The 13,099-nt window shown below is 44.3% G+C and overlaps 1 protein-coding gene across 1 annotated transcript in view; it reads right to left on the reverse strand.

The window, feature by feature from the left end:
- Positions 1–13,099, reverse strand: part of LOC138984431 (uncharacterized) — a 182,692-nt gene that overhangs the window by 51,819 nt on the left and 117,774 nt on the right. Inside the window, exons 5-6 of the mRNA XM_070358735.1 lie at positions 3,530–3,601; positions 3,262–3,322 (exon numbers count right to left, since the gene is read on the reverse strand). Of these exons, the coding sequence (XP_070214836.1) occupies positions 3,262–3,322; positions 3,530–3,601 (133 nt within the window). The remainder of the gene's footprint in view (positions 1–3,261; positions 3,323–3,529; positions 3,602–13,099) is intronic.

The raw sequence follows: 13,099 nt of genomic DNA on the forward strand, positions 1-13,099 counted from the left end.
GTCATTCCCTTCTCCTCCTGCCCTCAATCTTTCCCAGCATCAGGGTCTTTTCCAATGAGTTGGCTCTTCGCATCAGGTGGCCAAAGTATTGGAGCTTCAGCTTCAGCATCAGTCTTTTCAATGAATATTCATATTAGCAATATGTACTTACCAAGAGGCCTCAGGTACCTGAGAAAGTTCCTGCCCTCAAAACACTTTCAGTCTGCTGCAGGGACAGAGTGGGATGCAGATGGTGATGCCGCAACGTGGATGGGTCCCATTCTGCAGAAGTGCTGATCACTGCGCTACAAAAGCACCTTGCAGGGGACCCTGTCCAGGTAGGGGTGGGGGCTTCTGGGTGATAATTAGCTATCATGGCATTCAGCTGAGCCCTCCAGGGTGAACAGGAGAGAAGTGGTTTAAGGTACTACATTTCTTTACCAGAGAGGTATTTATTCTTACTACTCAGGTTACAGAAAAGCAATATGCTGGCCTTCTAATGTGCCTAGATTTTACACGTTTGAAACACTTTCATTTATTTTTTTAAAGTATAGTTGATTTACGATGTTTCAGATGTGCAGCAAAGTGACTTAGTTTTACATATATATATATATATATTCTTTTTTCAGATTCCTTTCCATTAAAGGTACAAGTTATTGAATATAGGCCCTTGTTTTTCTATTTTATATATAATAGCATGCATCTATTAATCCCAGACTCCCAGTTTATCCTTCCCCTCCCTTTCTCCTTTGATAATCGTAAGTTTGCTTTCTATTTCTGTGAGGATATTTCTGCTTTGTATCATTTTTTAGATTCCACACACAAGTGATATAGTACGAAATTTGTCTTTGTCTGAATTACTTCACTTAGAGTGATTATCACTGGGCCCATCCAATGACATTTCTGCAACAAAACGGCACTGGCTCTGGTCATAGCATGACATCTGTTTTAATTTATTTTATCCTCAACAACCCCTGGCAACCCCATTATCCCCAGTTTACAAATAAGGAAGCTGAGGAACAGGAATGTTAACTGACTCCCCCCTGCCAAGATCCCCCAGCTAGTAAGTGGCTAAAAATAATTCTAAACAACCAAGGATAGGGGCTGGAGGTAGGAAGGAGGTGACTGGAGGCATGGGCTGTCTTGAGATTTTTTAAAAAGCCAGAAGAGTCCAGATCATGAAGGTCCACACACATCAGGTTCAGAATAGGCAAGCATCTTAGCAACTCCTGAAGGGGTTCGAGTTGGTGACGGCTAAGAGCTGCTGTGAACTCCATGGCACACCATGTGCCATGTGCAAATTGTATGGGAGGCAGGCAAGGTTGCTGTCTCTACCATCTGGTGAGAGACAGGGAGCCTGGGCTAGAGGAGCTGCAGTGAGGAGGATGGGGACCAGGATGAACCCTGGACCTTGGGGAAGTAGCATCAACTGGACATGGCTACTGGGATGAGAGAGGATGGGAGCAGGGAGGCAGGGAGGCCTACCGCCAGGCTTGGGATCCCCACAGCTGATGGGGCGCCCGGGGGAATCCTCTGAGATCCTAGAATAACAGTGATGGTGACCAGCTCTGTCCCTCAACTCCTTGATGGCAGCAAGCTAGACACTTGGAAGACACGTCTGCCTTAGAGCTAGGAATGCAAGCTCTCTCACCTTGTCACACTGTCACTCTTAAACACAGCTTGAGCATTTGAATAAAACAAAAGTAAAAGTGTTAATCACTCAATCGTGTCCAACTCTCTTCGAGCCCCATGGACTGTTGCCTGTTAGGCTCCTCTATCCATAACATTTCCCAGGCAAGAATACTGGAATGGGTTGCCATTTCTTTCTCCAGGGGATCTTCCCAACCCAGGGACAGAACCCAGGTCTCCTGCATTGCAGGCAGATGCTTTACCATCTGGGCCACCAGGGAGCAAAAGTTGCTCAGTCGTGTCTGACTCTTTGTGACCCCATGGACCCTAAGTCCATGGAATTCTCCAGGCCAGAACACTGGTGTAGGTAGCCACTCCCTTCTCCAGGGACTCTTCCCAACCCAGGGATCAATCCCAGGTCTCCTACATTGCATGTGGATTCTTTACCAGCTGAGCCATAGGAGCAGCCCAAGAATACTGGAGTGGGTAGCCTATCCCTTCTCCAGCAGATCTTCCCGACCCAGGAATTGAACCAGGGTCTCCTGCATTGCAGGCAGATTCTTTACCAACTGAGCTACCAGGGAAGCCCCGAACCACCAGGAACTTTTAAAAACAGGAATACTGGAGCCAGCAATGTGATAAAGTATCAGAGTCCAAACTTGCCACCTCTCTACCCTGTGGCCTCATCTTACAGAAGGCCCTTGAAGATGCCCAGAGAACAGATATTCCAAGTGTTAGACTACTGCCTCATGGTTATTTCCAACTACGCTAATATTCACAAGCTGCCTCAGTGTCCTGAAGTAATCAGTGCTTTTTGTGTTTTGGCCCTATTTGCTCTAAGGCAGAGATCAGTTGATACATCAACTATTTAAGATTAATTTTTTTTAAGACTTTATCCTACTTTGTGGGGGAAAAAAACCCTAAAAGTCACCCAGAAACTCGTTTTTATGACGGCTGACACATCTAGGGGCTATGAAAGATGTCTGCATTCCTTCCCTTTTTTTGGCCAACTCTTCAGAGAGCGTGGTTTTGGATTCCTGTGCTGTTCCCTCTGTTCCTTCGAGAAGAACAGGCCAGCCTCACTTATGTCCACTTCCACCGAGCAATTGCCCAGGGCCCACCTCCGAGGCACTTCGTTTATAAGCAGTTCTGAGAAGCAAGGGGTCAGAGGGGGCAAAAGCTGGTCCGGGGAGGCATTTATGGATGGCAAAATTCAGACAGCAGCGTGCATTCCAGAGAGGGCAGCCCTGTGGTGTGTTCTGCAGCTGGGCCCAAGGAAATATGCCTGCTCCTCTCAGCTCCAGCCCCTCCCTGGTGGGGCTGTCTATAATTGGGCTCCCCCACTCTTTAGGATCAGCTGATGGGCCCACATTGAGGGAGGCAGCTGATGAAGAATTCATCTGGGCTGATATGCAGAGAAAGACCATTGATTCCTTTGAGCTTGTTAAGCCAATATCCTCTATACAAAACATAATCCAGAGGCTTGCAAGATGAACCAGCTGAAGTCACTGTCACCAAGGGCTCTAGCCAGACACTAGAATGAGGCAAAAATACCCACAGGGCAGGAGGCAGCCCAAATGGCATGCCATCTGCCACCTCGATTGCCTCAGCTCCTATTTACACGGAGACACCCGAAAGGGGACTTGGACTTACTGTTATCACCAGCATGAGTGAGGCATTTCTCCATTTCTTTCTTCTTTCCTCCCTTTTCCTGCTGAAAAAGGAACACAGATGTGGCAGGCAGTCTTTTGCTGACTAAGAAAGCATTATTGTCACCATTTCTGTGTTTGCTTATTTGTTTGTGCTATTTATTTATGAACTTGTGCCCAAGCCCCATCCACATAAAATTTGAGATAGCTACAAGAGAACCATAAAACAGAAAACTGTTAAGTGAGAAGCATCAGAATCAAGGAAATATAACCTGTATTGGAGGTGCTGGCTTCCAATTCAAGATGGCAACCTGAGATTCATCTTCCATCCCTCCCAAGAACCCCTGAAATATAAATGCAGAAGGACAAAGATGAACACGCCTGCACAGTAGCTGCGTCACATGGGGATTCTAATGAGTTAGAACTGAGCCCATACTGGTATCACCCTAAAGCCTTTGAGAATTCCACTGTGCCCAGGGCTCAATGCACAGGAGGAGAAAATTAATAGGCTCAAAAAAGATAAACCCTATAAACATATTCACAGGCAAAGGTGCCTGTTGGCACTGAGTCAACCCACAAGCAATACTACAAGTAAGGCAGCTAACATTTGTGTCGGTGGAAGGGAGGATCATCTCTATGCAAACTGAAACAGGCATCATTAAACCAGACCACTGTGCTCAACAGAACATGACGCATAAATTCCACAAGGAGACCCAAAGGCAAGTAAGCACTGAGAACTTTTCCATAGAGGTCCAATAACCAAAAAGATTTTCCTGGGAGATATTGAAAGAGAGCAGCTTGTGAACACCCAGGAAAACAATATCAAGCAACCCACAGCCATCAAAGAGGAGGGATGGAAATCAAAGGCCAATTTCAGGCCATCCCACATACTAGACTGTCTTCGGGCTACCTAGAGTGACCCAGATTCCTCACATCTAAAACCCAGTTTTCGCATCTATAAATGGCAGTGATGCTATTACCTACCCCACAGGGATATTGAGGGGCTCAATCAAATAAAGTACACAACAGCTTAGAACAGTGTCTGCCATGTTGGAAATATGGTAGCATATAAGCAGCTTTTATCATTATTATTCATTGTAATGGCAGAAAGTGAAGAGGAACTAAAAAGCCTCTTGATGAAAGTGAAAGAGGGGAGTGAAAAAGTTGGCTTAAACTTCAACATTCAGAAAACTAAGATCATGGCACCTGGTCCCATCACTTCATGGGAAATAGATGGGGAAACAGTGGAAACAATGTCAGACTTTATTTTGGGGGGCTCCAAAATCACTGTAGATGGTGGTTACAGCCATGAAATTAAAAGACACTTACTCCTTGGAAGGAAAGTTATGACCAACCTAGATAGCATATTCAAAAGCAGAGACATTACTTTGCCAGCAAAGGTCTGTCTAGTCAAGGCTATGGTTTTTCCAGTGGTCATGTATGGATTGTGAAGAAAGCTGAGCACTGAAGAATTGATGCTTTTGAACTGTGGTGTTGGAGAAGACTCTTGAGAGTCCCTTGGACTGCAAGGAGATCCAACCAGTCCATCCTACAGGAGGCCGTTGGAAATGAACTGGGTGTTCATTGGAAAGACTGATGTTGAAGCTGAAACTCCAATACTTTAGCCACCTCCTGCGAAGAGTTGACTCATTGGAAAAGACCCTGATGCTGGGAGGGATTGGGGACAGGAGGAGAAGGGGACGACAGAGGATGAGATGGCTGGATGGCATCATCAACTCAATGGACATGAGTTTGGATGAACTCCTGGAGTTGGTGATGGACAGGGTGGCCTGGCATGCTTCGATCCATGGGGTCGCAAAGAGTCGGACACAACTGAGCAACTGAACTGAACTGAATATGAAATATTTACAAATTTTATTTTAGCTATAATTAATAATTAAAGGGCCATGTGTGTTCAATCATGCTCGATCGCTCAGTGGTGTCCAACTCTTTGTGACCCCATGGACTCTAACCCACCAGGCTCCTCTGTCCATGGAATTCTCCAGGCAATAATACTGGAGTGGGTTGCCATTTCCTCCTCCAGGGGATCTTTCCAACCCTGCAGGATTGAACTGCCAGCTTCCAGGGATCAAACCCAAATGTCCTGAGTCTCCTGCATTGACAGGCAAATTTTTTATCACCATGATACCTGGGAAGTCCAAAAGGGACATGGATAGAAAGTTAAAAAGAAAAAAAACTGTTTATTTGGGTCACAAAACACAGTGTTCTGTGATCTTGCAAGGTCCTTCTGATGCACTATGCCTTCCTCTACACAGTCCATCTCAACAAGGTTGTATGCCCGAGTTCTGGCCAGAGCTGCTTGTCAGTCCCTAAGTATTTTTAGACCTTGGCTGAGTGGTTTCTCTCCTTTTTCAAAAGGGCTGGATGACAGCTTGCCACTAAGAATAGCAGTTTTCCAGTTTAATCAGCAAGTCTCCTGGCTTCATAACTGTGCTGGCACTCATGGGGGGTTGACTGGCCACGGTCACCTGTGGATCCTAAGCCGTCCTTGCCAACACTGGCCAGATCTGCTGCCCTCTCCACAGCCTGCTCCCCGAGGGCCTGTCAGGACATGTAAAGGAGGAATAGAAACATCTTTTCTCCCAGGAGAGAGAGAAAGAGGGAGAAGTCTGGACCCAGCATCTTTGGCAGCTCTTCTGAGATGCTTGAATCTGCAACACATGAGATTGCAGTACATGGAAAATTCAGGCTTAAAACTCATCTTCAAATCAAGAATTGAGAGGTAGGTCTTCCTTAAGAAGCCCTATAGTCTGAATGTTTGTGTCCTTTCAAAATTTATGTGTTGTAACTCTAAAGCTCAATATGATGGTAGTATGTGGTGTGGCCTTTAAGTGGTGATTAGACCATGAGGGTGGAGGCCTCACAAACAGGATTGGTGCCCTCATAAAACAGAACCAACAGAACTCCCTAGCTCCCTTCCACCATGTGAGGACATAGCAAGAAGACGGCAGACTGCAACCCAGAAATTGTCCTTCAGTGAACAGGTCCTTCATGAGAATCCACCATGCTGGCAGTCTGACCTTGAACTTCCGGCCTTCAGAACTCTGAGAATTAAATTTCCATTATTTATAAGCTACCTGGTCTATGGTATTTTTTTTATAGGAGCTGGAATGGACTAAAACAGGAGGGTAACTGGAGATTCTATTCAGGGGTGTGTGTGTGTGTATGTGTGTGTGTGTGTGTGTGTGTGTTAGTTGCTCCATTGTGTCCAACCCTTTGCAACCCCATGGACTGTAGCCCAACAGGCTCCTCTGTCCTTGGGATTTCCCAGGCAAGAATACTGGAGTGGGTTGTCATTTCCTTTTCCAGGGGATCTTCTCAACCCAGGGATCAAATCTATGGCTTCGGTCGCATCTCCTCCTATGTCTGTGGCTGCTGCTGCTGCTGCTAAGTCGCTTCAGTCGTGTCCGACTCTGTGCAACCCCATAGACGGCAGCCCACAGGCTCCCCCATCCCTGGGATTCTCCAGGCAAGAACACTGGAGTGGGTTGCCATTTCCTTCTCTGATGCATGAAAGTGAAAAGTGAAAGTGAAGTCACTTAGTCGTGTCCAACTCTTCAAGATCCCATGGACTGCAGCCTACCAGGCTCCTCCATCCATGGGATTTTCCAGGCAAGAGTACTGGAGTGGGGTGCCACTGCCTTCTCCAATGTCTATGGCAGACATGACTAATTGCTCATGACTTTCTTTCCCACTAAGCCTAGGCAGAAATTCAGAATGTTTTTCAACACCATGCTATCAATGATTAGGGTTGCCACACAAGATGAAGCCTAATTGCTAATCAGACCTAACATAATGCCTGGAGCCGGGTAGCTGCACCATGAAATTTTGCTGATTGAATAAGTGAAATGAAAAAATGTCATTAGTGAAATGAAGAAATATCATTAGGTTTCTGGAAATAAGAATAGTAAGTTAATTAAGTAATACAAATGCCCAACCATTGAAACTAGGAAAGGTATCTAAACGACCAGTTGGCAAGTTCAGGCACGGAACAGGAAGATCTTCATGAAATTCACCCAAACTAGCTCAGCCACGATGATGTCACTCAAGTTAGGTCAGATGTGTTGCTAAAACCAATTTGGCTGATCAACAGTGGTGAGTCATGGTAGAGTGAAAGCTATTATGTCAATATAGGTTAGCAAGAAGCAGCTGTGCTGTAACTTTGGCATGCAAGATCTCCCTAGGAGCTTACAGTTCACAGATAAGTATAGGTAGGTGCATTCATACAGAACTGAAGTCTCCTCTAAACATTTTAAATAAAATGGTAACAGCATGTCCTGTTGGAAGTCAAAAGGCCACAGCAAACTTAATGTTGACTAAAAGGCTAAATATTTTTTATTTCTAAAGTAATAAAGCAACTGAAAACCTTATTGATAGAGTTCTCCTACTGATAAGAATACTAGCCAAGTCTAAATTTTAAAAGATTTTAAATATTATAAAACAATGATCGTTCGATTAAAATAAATAATTATTAAAAAAAAAAAGATTTTAGTTCTGACAGAGGCATTAAAAAGTACCAAGCCTTGTACTTGGTACCAGTTGATTCCTTTCCGTGTTTCCATAGGTTGCTCAGACCATAAGAAGCATCATATTGTAATATTAGCCCCAAATTCATCTTCCAGGGCACCTAGCTGAGGTTGTCCATTAGAATCATGGGGAAGGTTTAAAAAAAAAAATACTCATGCCCAGATCCCACCTGCAAAAATTCACTTCCTTTAATCCAAGGGGACCCATACATGGATATTTTTAATAGATCCCAAGATCGGAGAACCCACAAGTCTTAACTTATACAGTATTTGCCAAAGACTGGACTCTAGAAAGCATGCCTAAACTGGAATGTCAAGAGCAAAATTTAATTGTTCTAAGACCACACAGTCAATTCAATAGCCACTAGACATATGTAGAAGTCAAGCCCTTGAAATATGGCTAATGCTACTGAGGAACTAAATTTTTTACTCTATTTTACTCAATTTAAACACTGATACTCAGTTTAATTGTAGGAAAACTCAAAGTATGTTTGAAACAGCTTGGGTATGTGAATCTACTTTTTCAACTGTAAATTTTGTGAACCTAAATATAGATCAAGTGTTTCTGGTAAAGTGAATGTCTGTATTGAGATGTGCTGAAAGTATAAAATACACACTGAATTTTTCAGACTCCATACAAAAATATATATAAATATTTCCTTAAAAAATTTTTTATTGACTACATGTTAAAGTGATACAATTTTGACATATTGGCTTAAATAAAATATATTATCAAAACTAATTTCACTTGTTTCTTTTAACCTTTTTAACATAGCTACTAGAATATTTTAGATCACCTATGTGTGTTCCAGGGAAAACGAGCAACTCACCGCCAAACATAACAAAAGACACGTAGAAACGAAGCATTATGTGAATATCAGCAGACACAATAATAGCTGAATCAGACTCACAAGTATTTCAGACATTAGAATTTCAGACAAAGAATATAAATTTTACATTTAAGGGAATAAAAGAGAAATTTGAAATGTAAACAAGAAATAAAAGACTTTTTTAAAAAACCAAGCAAAATTGAAAAAGAGAACATTTAGAAATGAAAACCATGGCAATTGAAATTAAAACCTCAACAGAAAATGAGCCACAGCCAAATGGAAAATTAGAGAATGGAAAGATAGATACAAATAAATTATCTAAAATGCAACACTGAGAAACATGTTTGGAAATTGTGAACATAACCTTCAGAAACATGGCAGATAGAGCAAGAAGTCTAACAAATATTTACATCAGAGAAAATGGGGCAAAGGCAATATTTCACAAGAAAATAATGGGTCAAAATTTTCCATATTTGTTTAAAGACATCAAATTTCAGGCATAGGAATCGCAACAAATTTCAAGCAGGATCACCCTTACAAAATATAAAGAAATGGCAAAAAAAGAAGACAGTAAAAGCAGCCATAAAATGAAAATATAATTTGTCAAAGTTTATGGGATACAGCAAAAGTAGAGTTTCCAGGGAAATTTATATCATCTAATGCATATACTGGAAAAGAAGACATTTCCAGTAATTAACAGGAAAGTAAAAGAAATTTTTCTAAACTACCGATGATGTAACGAAGACTTTCCTGGTGACAGTAGTGATAAGGAACCCACCTGCCAATGCAGGAGACATAAGAGATGCAGGTTCAATCCCTGGGTCAGGAAGATCCCCTGGAGGAGGAAATGGCACCCACTCCAGTGTTTTTGCCTGGAAAATCCCCTGGGCAGAGGAGCCTGGAGGGCTACAGTCTGTGGGGTTCCAAAGAGTTGGACACGACTGAGCAGCTAAGTACATACACAGACATCCCTGGTGGCGCAGTGGATAGGAATCCGCCTGCCAGTGCAGGGGACAGGGTTCAATCCCTGGTCTGGGAAGATTCCCTGTGCCATGCAGCAGCTAAGCTCAGGCACCGCACTACCGAGCCCGAGCTCTAGAGCCCAAGTCACAACTACCGAGCTTGTGCACCACGAGTACTGAGCCCGAGTGCTGCAGTTACTGAAGCCTGCTCACCTGCAGCTGGTGCACAGCAAGAGAAGCCACCTCACTGAGAAGCCTGCGCCCAGCAACAAAGAGCAGCCCCTGTTCTCGGCAACTAGAGGAAGCCCAAGCGCAGCAACAAAGACAGCACAGCCAGAAATCAGGAAATGGAATTATTAATGAAAAACTAGTGGGAACCAAAAGTCACATACAACGTGGTTTCAGGTTCGTTTTTCATTTCAGGCTCCAAACAACCCTGTGAGATATTATAATTTCATAATTATGATTTCAGTGGTGAGGCCACTGAAACACAAAGTACCCTGCTTAGGATCACACAACTAGTATGCACTTGGACCCAGGGCTTCCAAATCCCAAATCTGAACTCTTCTCACTTTAGCACACGGTTTGTCCAGCCTAAATCACGTGTGGGGGGTGTGTGTGTGTGTGTGTTAGTCACTCAGTCATGTCCGATTCTTTGCGACCCCCATGGACTGTAGCCCACCAGGCTCTTCTGTCCATGGGATTCTCCAGAAAAGAATTTTAGAGCGAGTTGCATCCCCTTCTCCAGGGGATCTTCCCGAACCAGGGATCGAACCCAGTCACCTGCGTTGCAGGCAGTTTCTTTTACCCTCTGAGCCACCAGTTGGAAATGCACATTGTTACATGACTCTTACTTAACTATTAATAATACACACCTCTTCCCTGAACAGACCACAACTCGGGACAGTGGGGCAGCTGAGCACATCAGAAAACTGCAACAGCTCCCCTCTACATCTCTGAAAGCTCACATCGTGGCCGAGAGCCTCCAGGGTGACTGAGCCCCGGGGGAACCTGTATTACGCCCCATGGGTCTCCAGGCTGTGTGCTTGCCTGGGTCTCTCTGGGAACAGGGCCTGTGAGAAATGTTTAAGGAGTGGCCTTTGTAGGTCGCTGGGGACCAGAGAGAGTTCCTGTCTGATTCCTGGACTCCAATAAAAATAAAATCAGAGAATGTTCTGGACTTCGCCACTGGGTTTCAAAACAGAACATTGAAAGTGATGGAGTGTCGTAACCGATCCATAAGCAGATCTTTCCTGAGGGCCCATGGGGACGCCGGGTCTGGATTAAGCCCTCTGGAGCTGGCAGTAATGAAAGGTCCAGTTTTCCAAACTTCAAAACATCCAGTTTTCTCAGAGATTTCCCAGGCAAGCTGAGATGGTAAAATGCAGCTTCCTGATGCGAAGAGTCTACTCATTGGAAAAGAGTCCATTGCTAAGAAAGATTGAGGGCAGGAGAAGGGGACAACAGAGGATGAGATGGTTGGATGGCATCAGCGACTCAATGGACACGAGTTTTAACAAGCTCTGGGAGTTGATGATGAACAGGGAAGCCTAGTGTGCTGCAGTCCATGAGGTCACAAAGAGTCGAACATGACTTAGCGACTGAACAACAATGGGAATTCAGATGCTATGGGTGTCAGCTCTGAGTTCTGAACTAGTCAGAAGCCATGGGAGCAGGAAGGAGGCTTGGAGAATGTTCAGCGTCAGTTATGGGGCAGCCAGCAGAGGAAGCAGGTTCTAGACTGTTCCACCAGACCCTCTCCTGCTTCCTGAACTCGTCCAAGCTAAACCTAAGCCCTGGCTGGGGGTGCAGCATCTGAGCATGTCCTGATGACAGAGTTTTTGATTTCTTTTTTTAGGACCCAGTGGCCTTGGGACTTCCTGGATCTCTTTCTGTCCAAGGATTTATGAAAGGGTGATGGTCTTCTTGGTTACAGTATGAATAGATATATCATTTCTAAAATACTGAGACTAGAGGAGTAATACACAGCTTGCAAGTAGAGATGAGAAGACCCATGGGTGTGCACCCATATGTGTGAGTGTGAGTGTGCATGTGGATGTTCTTATTGATGGAAACCCTAAGGGTAAAATACATTTCTTTGTGGGAAAGGGGTGGGGCATTGTCATTAACTGAACACCTACTACTCGCCAAGCACAGTGCTGGGAAGATTCAGCGAGGTCACTGTTTCACTGTAGTATTAAACAGTGGAGAGAATGTAAGAAGCAATCTTCCTAGGCACAATTGGAAACAGTTTATAAATTGCTATAAAACTTTTATGGAGGGCTATCTGGCAACAGACAGAGAACTTTTTCCAAATGTTCATGACTACAGATCCAGCAGTTTTGTTTCTACAAATTTATCCTGAAGAAGAAATGATGAATGTGTGTGAAGATTTACCTACAAGGATATTCATCCAAGTACTTCCAAAGTAATAGGGGAAAAGTTAATTGGAGAAAAAAATTAATTCTCTAGTTCTCAAGGTTTAAATAAACTATGGTACATTTGTTAAAAATAAAAACCCACTTAGCCATTCACAATGATGTTGTAGAGGAATGTTAAACGCTATAAGGAGAGGTTTTCAGTATCCCAAGAAATGACACAGCAGATTATAAATCACTCCACAGAGTATGTTTCGTATTTGTAAAATACAAGTTTATCAGTCAAAATCCCTACTGGAAACAGATGGCATGTTCAAATAGGACACTCACAGGGGAGTTTACCGATGAAGGGGTGAGAGAAAGGGACCATGAGGAAAGCCCAGAGCTAGCAACAGATCAAGGGCAGAAGCAACTCTGCAAGCTTCCCTGGGAGGAGAAGTGCCCAGCTGATGGACACACAAGCCCCAGGCAATTTCCCGGGAGGAAACAGAGACATAAGCACCTTGACCTCTCTCCTAAGCCAGATCTGTGCCCAGAGTACACCACAGTCCAAACCCACCTGGGACTGGGGGCCACAGAAGATCTGCTGCAGGTGTGGTCCACGGCAGGCCAGCCTCCCAGGCAACGAGAAGGGAGGAGGAGGGCAGCGAAGTCCCAGCACAGCCATGCATATGCTCATCCACACACGCGAACAGAAAAATGAAGGGATGCTGGTGACCCGACATGGCAACCACAGCCATCTCTTGGCAGCTCAGCCGCTGCTGAGTTTTCGTTTCCCTCTTCTTGCTTTTCTAAATAGGCTACAACAGGCATGTGCTGCTTTAGGCTTCATCCATGAAAGTTAACCTGAGTTGGAAGAAATTCAGAAGCCATCCAGAGCGGGTTCATAGTGCAACAGTGAGAAACACCCAAACTGGCTGTACCAGGAAAGGCTAGGGATGTGTTTTGGTGTGTAAGAGAGAAGGCTTAGCTACTTTCAAAAATGTGGAACCTCTTTTATGGGGGAAGGATGAGGCCTGATCTGCAGTCAGCCCAGGACCAGAAAGTAAAATGACAGGCAGGCAGGATTCAAATCTGAAGAATGAGACAGGGCTTTGGACTAGATAAACTTTCAAGTATCTCCTA

This window comes from Bos mutus, chromosome 21 (genome assembly GCF_027580195.1).
Source record: "Bos mutus isolate GX-2022 chromosome 21, NWIPB_WYAK_1.1, whole genome shotgun sequence".
NCBI classification, from domain to species: Eukaryota; Metazoa; Chordata; class Mammalia; order Artiodactyla; family Bovidae; genus Bos; species Bos mutus.